Below are 14,446 nucleotides of genomic sequence, written 5' to 3'. Positions count from 1 at the left end.
CGGAGATGACGGACACCTGCTGCACCACCGTCGCCTCCTCCTCGTCGTTGAGGACGAAGTCCCCGGACTGCAGCTAGAGGGTGCGCACCGGAGGCACCTCCTCCTCCTTGTCGTCGTCGCTGCTGTCGGAGGCGGGCCGCCACAGCGCACGGCCGGACGCGACCGAGGATGACCCTTCGCCGCTATTTGCATAGCGCGCGAGCTTCCCCGGCGGCGTCAGACCCCAGTTGGTCCAGCGCCGCGCGCTCCGCTTCCGAGCGCCTTCGCTGCGGTTCCATTTGCGACGCTCGGCCTCCGACTGGAAGACGGGGTGCGCGGCGGAGAGTTGCTCCCGCCAATCCGCCCGCGTCCCCTGCCTCCGCTGTTCGCCCCGGCCATGCGGTCGCGGTGGTGGTGGAAAGAGAGGAGAAGCGGCGGCGGCGGCTCCGCGATTGCTCGCCGGAATTCCAACCGTGCGCGCGGCGGAGGGAGTAGGGTTTTGGAACGCAACTCCCCTCCGCGGCCTGTATATATACGGGTCGATGGTTCAGTTTCTCGGGCCCCCGAACTCCTGATTCGGGCCAGCCCACCGATTCGGGTGCTGTTCTGCGCCACTTTCGGCCCGAACCTGTAAATCCGCCGGAAAAATTTAGTACCGACAGGATTTACGAGTTCTGCTAGAGATGCGCAACTCGTTTAATTAGCGGTAAGCTAGCACGAAAAACGGAAGTCCACATGTGCCTGCGTGTGCGTGTGTAATGTAGATCTTTGTTGACCCAAAGATATGCATCTGGCAACCAAGATTACCCAGCGAGTTAATATAGTACTGCATGATCCATGGTCAACATTGACTGCTGCTCCAAAAATGCTGGATGAAAAAGAATTGCATCTAGAAGATCAGTGAGGCCAATTAAGCTAGCTAGCTAGTCCACCTCAAGAAGCAAACCAAAGCAAGGAAGAAATAGTCCTCATTTATTGCTCTCGCAGCACAGCTCGCTTTCTTGCTTGCTTGTTTGATCGTAGATATCTGGCCTCTCAACCATAGATATTCAGCTGAGTTCAGAGTTCTTCCTCTTTGCCGGCCGGCCCTTCCTCCCTCCTCTCTGCTCAGTACGTATATAACAATTCAATCCGGATTCCGTCACCAACCACGCAGACAACAGTCTCGCCCCCTCCCTCGGGATCCATCTCAAGCTCCCATGGAGGCGGCCACCCAGCTGGCGCTGCGCCTGCGCGCCGCCGCCAACGACCGCCTCGCGGGCCACGAGCCGCTCCTGCTCGCCGTGGCCCCAATCCTCACCCTCCTCGCCGCGCGCGCCCTCCACGCCGCCGCCGGCCACGTTGCCGACCGTGGCCTCCGCACCGTCCTCATCACGCTAGTCATGGCCGCCCTCAAGTATGTCTCTTCTTGCTAATTACTATCCTCTTTCTCCTAGCCTGCTGGTCTGTCTAATCTAGTGTGATCTGCTGCGCACAGGATGGTGCCGGGGGTTAGCGCCTACATTGCCGCGCAGAAGAGCAAGGTAATCAATCCCTACCGCAACCGAAGATTCCGCTACTCTAGCTAGATTCCGCAAGATTTCCAGAGAAAATCTTGAGTTCTTGACATACGAGTCAGAAAATCTTTGACATTTGGGTCATGTTGGAAACAGACAGATAGATAGGCGGCGCAGCTTCTCTGACCTGCCTTCACCAAGTCAGAGGCAGCAAGATAGCACACGCACGCACGCGTCTTACGGTTTCTGCCGTGCACGCCACATCCATGCTAATATCCATCCATCCTTGGTTGCTTCTCATGTACCGTTCCTTCGTGCGTGCTGCAGGTCGTTGAGCAGCTGCAGTCAGGCAGCGGATCGGCCAAGAAGAACCTGCGGACCGAGCTGCCGGACGTCGGGGTCCCCGACAAGGTCATCGACGATCTCCAGGTGCTCAAGGATAAGGACGTGAAATGGCAGGGGAAGTGCTCCGGCACAGTGTACGTATAATTACGGCACCTCAGAGCAGAGCAAATTAACTGTAATTGCTTCACTGTCAATTCTACTTTACTATTGTCGTCACACTTTTCCTGTCAAATTCTCTCCTCTCGCAGTTATATCGCTGGGAGCGAGTCCGATGGCCATTTCGCCCTGATAAACAGGGCCTACTCTATGTAAGGCCTCACATCCCAGTCTTAGTTGGTCTTGTTCCAAATATCAACTGTATGTACCTGTCCAGGAAATCCTGTTTGGATCACAGTCCACCATATAAATTATAATACTCCCTCTGGCCCAAATTAATTGGCTGCCGCTGGAGGTAGTACAAAATATAGTCAACGGATAGGCGATGAAGCAAACTTGCAAGCAACTTAAAATATATTTTTGTTTTGATCATGAGTCTGAAGACAATACATCCTGCAAAGGCCTAGTCGTATTTGTTTTTCAGGAGGTGCTTTCTTAAATCTTGCATGCCAGCCGTCAGGCAAGATTAGTAAAAAAAGATTTAATAACTATTACTAGGCTATCTCAAATATTAGAGGCTTAAATATTTCAGGGGACGCTTTCTTTAATTTTCCATGCTACCTTTTCCAGGTTTTCACACACAAATCCTCTGCATCAGGATGTATTCAAGAGCGTGGCACAGTTAGAGGCTGAGGTAGTTGCAATGACAGCTGCTTTGCTTGGCAGCAAAGAAAAGGCATCCGGTGGACAAATCTGTGGTAATATGACATCAGGCGGAACAGAGAGCATATTATTAGCCGTCAAAACATCCCGCGACTATATGCAATCAAAGAAGGGAATAACAAAGCCTGAAATGTGAGACAGTGATGTATTCTATTTGATTTTCTCAAAGTACCATGTTTTTCGTTTTTGCTTCCAAACGTGTTGCTGCCTCCTTGTTTCCGGTGGTAATGAAAGCTCGTTATGCAGGATAATTGCTGAATCAGCTCATTCTGCCTATGACAAAGCTGCTCAATATTTCAATATTAAAGTGAGGCGTGTACCTGTGAATAAAGAATTTCTTGCAGATGTAAAAGGATTCAGACGGTGCATAAACGGAAACACTATAATGGTAAGCATCCATTCACCTGAGATTCGGGGGACTATATAATAAGTGTATCTCACTGCCTTGCTTGCAGCCCAAATGTGTTATCTGTCTGATATATATTAATGCCTTTTAACAAACTACCATTGCTCAGATGGTTGGATCTGCACCAGGATTTCCCCATGGTTTAATTGATCCTATCGAGGTAAAATATAACATTTGCTATATTTCTTGCGCTGTTGCATCAGCCATTTTTTCGGTTGCTTCATAACTCAAAACATCTCAGGAACTTGGGGAGTTGGCTTCACAATATGGTATTTGCTTGCATGTCGATCTATGCCTTGGTGGCTTTGTATTGCCTTTCGCCCGCAAACTTGGGTACTTACTCTTCTCATAATGATTAACTTGTTCCAGCTATCTATTTTTACTCGGATCTTCTCTAACTGTGCCCCGACTCCTTATCAGTAATAGCAACCACAAACTCATCAGAACATTTCATGATATAAATTTTTAGTTCTTTGGGTGAACTATTGTGTTACAACTTTCAGTCGGTGCGCATACTACTTCGAGGCTTTCTGATAGCACTGATGTTATTTCTACTTGCTCTGTCGCACTATGCAGGTATCCTATTCCTCCTTTTGATTTTTCTGTCAAAGGTGTTACGTCAATCTCCACAGATGTTCATAAGTATGGGCTAGCCCCAAAAGGCACCAGTACTGTCCTGTACAGGAATCATGAAATCAGAAAGGTAGAAATAAGTACAGAATATTTATCTTCCCTCTGCTCGGTTAATTTCTAACATTCTCTCTCCTCTCTTTTGTGATTTTCACCGACATCTTCGATATTTGCGTCAAATTCAGCACCAATTCGTTGCTGGTAAGTCTCCATTTTCGAATTAGATGACACAGTCACATTCATTTCAACATTTACTCTGTGGACAGGCTGTGCAGTAGTTTGGCCTTTGGTAATGGTGGCACACGACATAGTCCATCTGGCAAACATTAATATTCCAAAACTAAATACAGTCTTTTATTTTCCTTGTTTGCTTAGTTACTGAATGGACTGGTGGGCTCTATGTTTCCCCTACTATGGCTGGAAGCAGGCCAGGTGGACTAATCGCAGGAGCTTGGGCTTCTATGATGTCTGTTGGACTAAATGGTAACGATTTTATTCTTGAAACCCCTCAGCACGGTGGTAGTTTTGTATTAGAACAGCATCCCTAATGTCTCCTGGTGCTTGTTTTCCAGGTTATTTGGAAAGTACGGGCCAAATCATGGAAGTCTCAAAGAAGATACAGAAAGGGTAAACTTGTTAGATTATCATTCTTGAAAGCAAGACTAGAGAGATCCGTATGAAGACTAATAGTACTTTTGCTTTGAAAACATTTAATTTTTGATCATTTTCTAACAAAAATACTGATATGATATGAACTAATGGTCATTTGCAGATTAATTTGTAATGATTGACCATACATCGATTTTCATGCAGTAGTTTCATTCCCGTTTTTCTTAAGTGTAGTCAAATGACAAGTCAATATGCTTCAATACATTGATATTTATGCAGTAGTTTCATCCCCACTTCTCGTAAATAATAGTCAAATGACAAGTCAATATGCTTCAATACAAGTAATAGATGTCATTCTCGTAACTGTGTACCATAACTGAATCCTCATAATGCGTAAATTTTGAACTGTACTAAGAGTGATGGTTTGCGCAGAATTGATGATATCCCAGGGTTATTTGTGATCGGGAAGCCAGACATGACAGTTGTGGCCTTTGGATCGGATGTGGTTGACATATTTGAGGTGAACGACATAATGTCATCAAAAGGTTGGCACCTCAATGCTCTGCAGAGACCTAACAGGTATAAACAAATCAGCCCGCTTTCATCCAACAAACCAGATGTGTTTCGAGTACCGTTGTCAATTCTGACAGAGCTGTTGGTTCTACAGCTTGCACATTTGCGTGACACTTCAACACACAACCATCTACGTGGAATTCCTCCAGGATCTCAAGAATTCCGTAGACACCGTGAGTGATCCATAATGTTATGTTATGATGGTTCCTAGAGAAAGCAAAACCATTGATTGTGTTTGTGTGTGATTGCAGGTGAAAGCAAATCCAGGCCCTATCAAGGGGGGGATGGCTCCAATCTACGGTGCGGCTGGGAAGATGCCAGACAGAGGCACGGTCAAGGAGTTGCTTGTGGAGTTCATGGACAGTTCTTGCTAATCATTGACTCTCTTGGCTCTCTGTCTGTAACATGTATGTACGAGCAGCAGTTCCAGTGTGTTTGCTAATCTATTGGTTGCAAAATTGAACGCACACAATGACACAACGCCTAAAATGGATGTATGTATGTATGTATGTATCGGTTACATTTGTTGCAATAAAATTACATCTTCAGTCTACTGTCCCTACATACTTGTCATGTTTGATTGGCAACCAAAATTAGTACCAGGTTTCGATGTGAGCCCTTTGCAGTTTCATGAGCCATCTTGAACAACCCTTGCCGCCCTTTTTGCAGACGACTTCTTCTAGTGCAGCCCTAACATCGGTAGGCATTTGGTAGAAGACCCCTTGACATACTACTATACTTTTTGCATAAGCACAGCGAGGGATTATGATTGTTTTTTTTTTTGTTTTTGGCGGGGGTTCACGATCCGAGTCAAAATGAAAAGCATATATTATTACTACAGCAGCCAGAGGACTCTAGTGTTGTCCTGACAAGAACACAAAGGAAACAAAGGGAGAAATGTATACTTTCATTTGGATCGAGTCCTGCCAGCCATGTGGACCACAGATCACGCTTCTCCTGAAAGGAGTAGCGAGCCATGATACTACAATACAACACTAACTGTCAAGTGGATCTGATCTGGATGCTAACGGGGACGACGATATGTAAAATGCTCTTTTCTTTAATTGCGCTGGCGGCGTTAGTTTGCACCAGCCATTCAAAAGGCATGTCACCGAGGGAAAAATCCTGCAGCACCTTTTTTTTTTGACCTGGACTGCGGCGGGCTTATGCCAGCCTAAACCATATATTAAGCAGCCTCCAAAGGGGATTACAGGAGCATTACAAAAGTTTTAGAGGGAGGGAGAGAAAAAAAAAGAAAATAAAAGTTCAGGGAGGGTCATAGTTATTACACCAAAAATTAAGAGCAGAGGAATAGGCAGGAGTAGAACAGCGAAAAGCCCAGAGTCTAACATCTTCAATACAACGCCTGATGGCAGAGGGAAGATCCTCAACAGTTCCATTGAAGGTAAGAGCATTCCTTCTTTTCCAGATAGTCCAAGTGATGGAAGTGTTGATTGTAGCTTCCACGTAGGTGTGATCATGTGCGAGCCAAATATCAGCAAAACATCTTAGGCTGCGGGAGCCGAAGTCTCTGTGGAAGAAGGTCCAGACCTCCTGAGCACGGGTGAAAGTGCATGGAGCCCCCATGTGTGGTTTTGGTAATTAATGACAATCCCTATGGACTAATGTTTGCATTTGAGTTATATTTGTAGGATTTGTCCATAGGCAATTCTTGAACCATATGTTGGCTTCAAGGTTGCAATAAGAAGAATTTGATGAAGGATATCAAGTGTAAAGTATGTCTTGAAGATGAAGATGAAGTGAGCCCTCAAGTTACTTCAAGACATCAACATGATGAAGAATGAAGAAATGAAGTGCAAGTTCAAGATGAGCCAACTCGAAGAGTTCATAAGCTTGAAGCTTGCCATGGAGAAATGAAGTGCAAGTTCAAGATGAGCCATCTCGAAGAGATCCTTTGCTTGAGTCTCATCCACATGGTGGTCATGGTTATGTGAAGATGCGCCGAAGAAGAAGCTCTCCCATGGTGGATTATGGGGGAGCAATCCACAAGACTTCATCAAGCAAGCACAAGCAAGAAATGTGTTCCATCTTGTTGAGGTCAAGATCGTCGTCATCGAGCTCAAGTGGAATGCACAAGTATAAGGTTTGCTCTTGATAGGGTTTCTTTCCCACCGGTCTCATAGTGTAGTTGGAGACCGGTTTTTAGTTTAGTTGCCGTACTATCAAGAGGGCTCTCGAGTGAGTAACTCGATCGTATCGTTCGGAGAGAGCTCAAACCTTTGCATCCTTGCATCATCTTTCTTGGTTGTTATTTGGACCTTATCCATGTGATGTTTTAGAGCTTGTGCTTATTCTCATGACAAGCTCTAGTTCATCGAAAACGGATTTCGCATAGATCACTTGTTGCGTTTTCGAGTTTGGTTCATCATCTTTCTTGGTTGTTATTTGGATCTTATCCATGTGATGATTTAGAGCTTGTGCTTATTCTCATGACAAGATCTAGTTCATCAAGAATGGTTTTTGCACGGGCAACTTGTTGCATTTTCAAGGTTGGAGGTTTTACCGGTATGTACTTTTTAGATAGGTCAAACCTTTCATCATTTATTTCTATCCTACATTGTTGGATTATGATGGTTCCCTGCATGATCTTGTAGAGCTTGTTCCTAGCTTTAAAACAAGCCCAAGATCATCAAAATCGGAGTCCGGATGCTAAAGTTATGCTCGTTTCAGTTTGATGTTTCTGCCAGTTTTCAGGGGGGCGGATATTCCGGCCCAAGTTTGGGGCGGATAATCCGGCCCCCCCCGAAATATCCGGTTTTTGGGAAAATCCGGCCAAATATCCGGCCAAATGTCCGGCCCCCTTACTGCGAGCAGTTTTCTCAAGTCCTTAGCCGATTTTCGGGCCCCGGATATTTTGCAAATATCCGGCCCGGAAAATCCGGCCTGAGCTGACCCAAACGGTCATATTTCGATGGGAGGGGGTATTTAAGACCCCCTTCTTCCTCCTTGGGCAGCTACCTCTTCCCCTTTGTGCTCTCCACCATTGTTGACCTTGAGAGCTTGCCATATCCCTCTACGCCTCGTATACTTCTTGAATCTTTTTGAGGGAAAAGGAAGAGGAGATCTAGATCTACATTTCTACCAATCAAATCCCTCTCTTTGTGAGGGGAATCCACTAGATCTAGATCTTGGAGAAATTTGGTGTTCCTCCTCTTATTTGTTCTTCCTCTCTTATTCCCCCAATAGCTTTTGTAGCTTTGTTGGAATTTGAGAGAGAAGGACTTGAGCATCTTTGTGGTGTTCTTGCCATTGCTTTTGGTGCATCGGTTTGAGTTCTCCACGGTGATTCGTGGAAGTGAAAGCAAGAAAGTTGTTACTCTTGGGTTCTTGGAACCCTAGACGGATTTGAGGCCTTTGTGGCGATTTCTTGGGAGCCTCCAATTAAGTTGTGGATGCATGCCCCAAGCTTTGTGTAAGGCCCGGTTTCCGCCTCGAAGGAAATCCCTTAGTGGAATCGTGACCTAGGCCTTTGTGGCGAGGGTCACCGGAGATTTAGGTGAGGCGCCTTCGTGGCGTTCGGTGTGTGGTGTGAGTACCGCATCTTGGGGTGAGGCCTTTGTGGCGTTGGTGTGCATCGAGCAACCACACCTCAAGGTGAGCCTCTTGTGGCGTTCGGGAGCACTAAGCCACCGCACCTCTCCAACGGAGATTAGCACTCGCAAGAGTGTGAACTTCGGGATAAATCTTCGTCTCCCGCGTGCCTCGGTTATCTCTATACCCGAGCTCTTTACTTATGCACTTTACCTTGTGATACCCATCGTGCTTGAAGTTATATATATCTTGCTATCACATAAGTTGCTTGTATTGCTTAGCATAAGTAGTTGGTGCACATAGGTGAACCCTTGCTTAGAATAAGTTGTTGGTGCACATAGGTGAACCATAGTATATAGGCTTTGGGTTTGACAAAGTAAACGCTAGTTTTATTCCGCATTTGTTTAGCCCATCTCGTAAAAGTTTTAAATCGCCTATTCACCCCCCCCCCCCCTCTAGGCGACATCTGTGTCCTTTCAATTGGTATCAGAGCAAGGTCTCTCATTCTTAGGCTTCACCGCCTTGAGAGTAAAGATGTCGGTTAGGGAATTAGTGCACAATAACTTGTTTATATTTGATGGCACAAATTATGCTCTATGGAAAATTTATGTGCTTAAAATTTTACGGGGTATGTCCCCGGACATGGAGCGATTTCTTGACATGGGTTTTTCTTCTCCTAAGGATCCTCAAAATTTATCTCTTGAGGAGGAGAAAAACTCTTGCCTCGATGCTCTTGCTTCTCATGTGTTTTCCATTGTTGTGAGCAATGTAGTTACTTCTTCAATCATGCCCTTTGGGAGCGCTCATGAATTATGGACAAAGCTTAAAGACAAATATGATGTGTCCAATATTATTGAGGATGATTGTATTGCTTCCACTTCCGGCCGTGATGAGTTCTCATCTTCATCCACTTCACCAAAGTGTTGTAAGACACAAGTGTTGACTGTCAAAACCCACCGGCGGGCAGCGACGATCAACACGGTAGAGCCGGGAACAACCTAGAGCTGCGGCTGGCTGAGGTCCCTCCGAGCGACGGCCCGCAAAGCCTTCTGGTCACACGTCCGATGCTGAGTGCAAGGGTGTGCCACCTGACCTATACCTGGTCAGGAAGGTGATGGAGATGCCTCGCTTAATTTCCTGCATGGCATACACGTAAACATTAAATACGAGCCTCGATCGGCTCTCAGGTTATCCTGTGAATCGGCTCAAGGAGCCGATCCACCCATGATTCGTACGGGGTGCACGAATATATGGTGGTCCTGCTTGATCAAGATAAAGCTAATGAGATCTACGACGATTTAGGGTTTTCACCGCATAATCGGATCATCCTACTCCAGGTTGGGCCTCGCGGCCACGCACGGTGATCGTAAGCCGATCCTAAACAAGGCCTAAAAACCAACACGAAGTTGATCCCCGGAACATCCTGTTTAGGACTAGCGAACGACACCCTACGTGCCGCTGGATCCTCCCCCCCTTTGTAAGGCCTAACTATTGCAGATATTAAACTAACCCTTGTAGAACAAGGAGCAATCGTAACGGATCAGATCTACTAAATAATGATCAAGCGGGGTGCCGCCCCCACACCTAAGATAGGTGTGAGGGCGGCTAGACATGCAAGGGTTGCACTACGATAGCATGTTACGCGAAGAACTATGCTAACCCTAACACATCTATGATAACTACGTTGCTCGCCATCAACAAGGCTTCAGTACGAGCAACGCATGAACAACGTGGAGCTTGTGCTGCCTAGATCGCAAGATGCGATCTAGGCAGCATGTCGCTTACCGGTAGAAACCCTCGAGACGAAGGAGTTGGCGATGCGCCGAGATTGATTTGTTTGGTTGAATGTGTGTTGTTGTTTATTCCATAAACCCTAGATACATATTTATAGTCCAAGGGACTTTCTAACTTTAAACGTGCACCTAACCGTGCACGGGCAAAACTCTAACTAATCGACACATATCCTAATATATTACAGATACAAGGGCAAACTAGCCCAAACTCAGTCATAACAGGCCGATTCACGTAATTCTTCCATGTATATTTCTTTAAGTCCATCTTGATCGCGGCCCACCTCTGACTCGGTCAAATTCCGGTGATAACACATGCCCCCCTGGTTTTGGAATTGGTAATTCCAAAATCACTCTGCTTTCCTTCGTCGGGTCATGTCGTGGCAGAACCGTTGCAGTATCCTTCATCATGATGCCTTGCCTTCTCAACTTCTCCGCGTGACCTGGCAGTTTTTTTTTTCCTCTTTAGGCACCATTTCCTCGGAAACTGCTGTGACATTGAATTTCCACTATATCCCCTTTTATTTAACCGCTATGAGCAGTTCTCCTCTGCATCTCCTTCGCATTAGCACTCCAAAAGCCCTCCTGCGCGACCATGTCTTCTTCCTCCTCTGCTCCATCGGATCCTTCCAGCCAGTCCTCCACGTCCCATGAGCCGACGCCGGAGTACAACCCGGCGGAGGTCCACGCGGCCAACACCCGCCGCGCCATTGCGGCCGGGGAGGAGTCTAGCCACGACTTCTCCATCTGGTCGGAGGACGACAAGTCCCTGACCGACGGGGAGAGCGACCTCCGCTTCCTCGCCGTCGGGGAAACGGAGGAGGAGAGCGACGACGATCGCTTCTCCTGCGACTTCACCTCTCCTGAAGAGGAGGAGGAGGAAGAGGAGGAGGAGGAGGAGGACGACACCTCCTCCGACGAGCCGCCGGCCAAGCGGTTCTGCCCCTGGCCGGGCAACCTCAGCGACTTCGACAGCGACGATGACGCTGACGAGGAAGACGAGGACAATGAGGGCCCGGTCGGCGGCCACTGGAGCGACGACGAGCCCGTCGGGAGCAGCGCCAACAGCGGCGACGACGGCGACGACGAGGGCAGTGACGGCCCGTAGATAGGACCTCTAGTATAGGGCCAGTAGCAGTAGATGGGGCAATGTATCCCCTAGTATTTCCTTTTGAGAGCAATCAGCTCTTTTTATGCAAGAAATCTCGCCTATCAATGAAGAACTTTTCCCCAATTTGATTTTGCCGATTTCCTTTGAGCTTAATTTAGCCGATTCCCTCTCATGCTGACCTTGCCGATTCGCCCCCTTTGCCAATGCGTAATGAGCCGATAGCAACGCATCAGTCCTTTACAATTCTCCCTTCAACTGATGATTTTGAAATCTGGTGGATAATGTAGAATCTTCAGGGAAGCCTTTGAATTCTTCCAACCAAACCTCATGGTCTTCTTTAGCACTCATCATCTGTGAAGAAGGTTGTAACGAAAGATCAGCCGATGGTACCCCAATCGGCTCCTAAACAGAGTATCCACCAGGCCTGTTGCCCCCCGAGCCTTACTCGGGGCAAAAATGTCAGAGAGGACGCGCCAAAGCCGATCACCTTTCCTCCTTAGAAAGCCGACAACCCCTTCTGTCAACACGGCTGAATTAGCACCAAAGATTGGAAATCCTCGCCAAGAAGGTTCAGGAACCCGGATCGGCTTGAAGCAGCTGAAGAAATTCCCATTGTTTTACTCCCGCGAAGAAGCAGAAGGCACCACCGCTGGCCTGGATTTGGTGGAGATTCGATAAACCTCGCATCACACATGTCCTCCTGCATCTGTTCCCATGTTCATCGTGTTTAGGTGCCCCCCGAGCCGAATCTGTCAGGGAATGGCAGATATCGGCTCTGTAATTCATACGTCGGCTCCGGTAGGAACAAGGACGAACACAAGCAGGACATGTGGTGAGGATAATTTTGGCCGATTGCTGGGATCGGCCTCCATGATGATTGAAGCATTGACTGAAGGTTCTGTAATGTCCCTTCAAAGATTTTTGGGGCCGATCACAGGGATCAGCCTCGCCATGTTTGATCATCGCTCTGCTTCAGCTACATGGTCAGGCCAGTGGATAAAACCAGCTTAACTCTTCCCTTCGTCACGTCGATGCGCTCGCAGTCGTCCAAATTGATACCTGAGAGGGGTTCTTGGCCTGCTGCTTCCCATGCGTTCATGCCAGCCGTTGAAATTTCGGCTGAGTCATCGGCCTGGACGACCTCTACCTCATCTCCATCCCACTGTATTATGCATTGGTGCATCGTGGAGGGAATGCAGCAGTTGGCGTGGATCCAATCTCTCCCTAGCAGAACAGCATAAGTGCTCGTGCTATCGACGATGAAGAACGTTGTAGGGATAGTTTTCCTTCCTACGGTCAGATCCACGTTCAGAACACCTTGTGCATCAGACGCTTGGCCGTTGAAATCGCTCAAAGTCACGTTGGTCTTGATTAGATCTGAGCTAGAGCATCCCAGCCGACGTAGCATAGAGTACGGCATGATGTTGACTGCCGCTCCGGTGTCCACCAGCATCTTATTTACAGGCCTCACATCAATATAACCTCGCAAGTACAGGGCCTTCAGATGTCTGTAGCTCTTTTCTCGTGGCTTCTCAAAGATAACCGGCCGTGGGCCGCAGTCAAGTTGTGCCACGGGTACCTCGTCTAATCCTGGAGCACTGAACTCCGAAGGGAGGATAAACACCATGTTTGTACCAGCCGATGTTTCATCATCGGCTTTCTTTTGCTTGGGACACCACTCTATTTTCCGTGGACGACCCTCTTCATCCAGGGTTCGCTGAACTTTCGCAGCCAGATCAGGCCGTGCCTTCCTTAGCGTATGCAGGTATAACCTTTCGGCTTCCTCCAGGCCGCGCAATCGCTGAACCCTGCGCTTTTGTGAACGGCTGAGTCCGTCAGGGCACCACCTTGGACGGTGGTACCTGTCCTCTTCTTCTTCTTGTCCCTCGTCTTCGGAATCCTCGATATCTGCCCACCGAGGGGACTCAGCACGTTTGCTTTGTGGCGGGAGAGGCCCTAAGCGCCTGAACACAGACACGTTGGCTGCCTCCTTCTTCTTCTGGTTGCATTCTGGGCAATTGCCGATTGTGGGCAATCGGCTCCTTCCTGAATCCCAGCAGTGTCTGAAGAAGGGGCAGTCCCAGTGTCTGTCGCTGTCATCTTGCTCCCTTGATTTTTCCGTGGCACGGCGCTCGTGCTCTTCCTCCTCATGATCATGCCGACGATATCCTCTGGCTTCTCTAGCCAGACGATCTCCTTCATAATCATAGCTGGACCGTCGGCGTTGGTCATACTGACTTACATACTTGTTGAGGAGGTGATCAGAGAGGGGTCGCTGATATCTTATGTTCTTCACTTCTCCCTCTGTGACGTAGCGCTTGCCATCATGATGGAGCCGATCGCGTGGAGCGGCCTCCTCTGTGTCCTTGCTACGAGAGCAATTGCCCTCGTCTCCATCTTTGCCAGAGTGGTTCCCAGGTCCTACCATGTTGATGCTGAACGAGGATCCTGGCTGGCAACCTTCAGGGTAAGTGCACTCCACCATGTTAACGGCGGGAAAGGGCTGGGTGTCGACCTTCATGGCGTACTGGTTGAAAATTAGACGCCCTTTTTCTATCGCCGCTTGGATGTGCTGACGCCATACCCTGCAGTCGTTGGTGGCATGGGAGAGCGAGTTGTGCCATTTGCAGTATGGCTTTCCGTTCAGCTCTTGCACCGTGGGGAATTTGAGACCTTCAGGAATCGTCAACTGCTTCTCCTTGAGCAGGAGGTCGAAGATTTGCTCAGTCTTGGTCACGTCAAAATCAAATCCCCTGGGTGGGCCTGGTGGCTTTACCCATTTGCAGGACACGGGGGTTCCTCCCCGTGCACATTCAGCCACTTGCTACCTCTTGGTCTCCGCAGAACTTCGTCTTCCTCTGCATCGACCAGGACTATCGCACGCTTGAACTTGTCTTGGTACAGGTCCGGTGGCGCTGTTCATATCTTGTGATTTACGAACCATGTGCGCCAGTGAGGGATAATCTGCTTGGGAGGCCATGTCCTTGAGCTGTGTTGCAAGGCCTGCTACTGCCAACTCGACTGCTTCTTTTTCAGTTATACGAACTGAATAACATCGGTTCCTAAGATTCCTGAAGCGCTGGATGTACTCCGTTACAGTTTCTCCGCGCTTCTGACGTAGTTGTGCTAGATCGGC

At 48.1% G+C, this 14,446-nt stretch overlaps 1 protein-coding gene across 1 annotated transcript; it reads left to right on the top strand.

The window, feature by feature from the left end:
- The first annotated feature begins 943 nt into the window (after positions 1-943).
- Positions 944-5,410, top strand: LOC127334446 (sphingosine-1-phosphate lyase). The gene is made up of 15 exons (XM_051360899.2): positions 944-1,375; positions 1,457-1,502; positions 1,803-1,954; positions 2,069-2,128; positions 2,547-2,771; positions 2,886-3,027; positions 3,155-3,205; positions 3,287-3,378; positions 3,622-3,748; positions 3,861-3,876; positions 4,051-4,158; positions 4,248-4,302; positions 4,717-4,863; positions 4,952-5,030; positions 5,109-5,410. The coding sequence occupies exons 1-15, from the start codon at positions 1,179-1,181 to the stop codon at positions 5,229-5,231; spliced, it is 1,620 nt and encodes a 539-aa protein (XP_051216859.1). The 5' UTR covers positions 944-1,178; the 3' UTR covers positions 5,232-5,410.
- The last annotated feature ends 9,036 nt before the right edge of the window (positions 5,411-14,446 follow it).

This window comes from Lolium perenne, chromosome 6 (genome assembly GCF_019359855.2).
Source record: "Lolium perenne isolate Kyuss_39 chromosome 6, Kyuss_2.0, whole genome shotgun sequence".
Lineage (NCBI taxonomy): Eukaryota > Viridiplantae > Streptophyta > Magnoliopsida > Poales > Poaceae > Lolium > Lolium perenne.
The sequence above is the reverse complement of the archived record's forward strand: the minus strand, read 5'-3'. Positions and strand labels throughout refer to the sequence as shown.

What these genes read in the sequence shown, in the direction of transcription:
- LOC127334446 (XM_051360899.2), top strand. Translation starts at nt 1,179, where the DNA reads ATGGAGGCGGCCACCCAGCTGGCGCTGCGCCTGCGCGCCGCCGCCAAC. An exon ending in TTGCCGCGCAGAAGAGCAAG is followed by an intron (nt 1,503 to 1,802) that starts GTAATCAATCCC and finishes TGCGTGCTGCAG; the next exon opens with GTCGTTGAGCAGCTGCAGTC. An exon ending in TAAACGGAAACACTATAATG is followed by an intron (nt 3,028 to 3,154) that starts GTAAGCATCCAT and finishes ACCATTGCTCAG; the next exon opens with ATGGTTGGATCTGCACCAGG.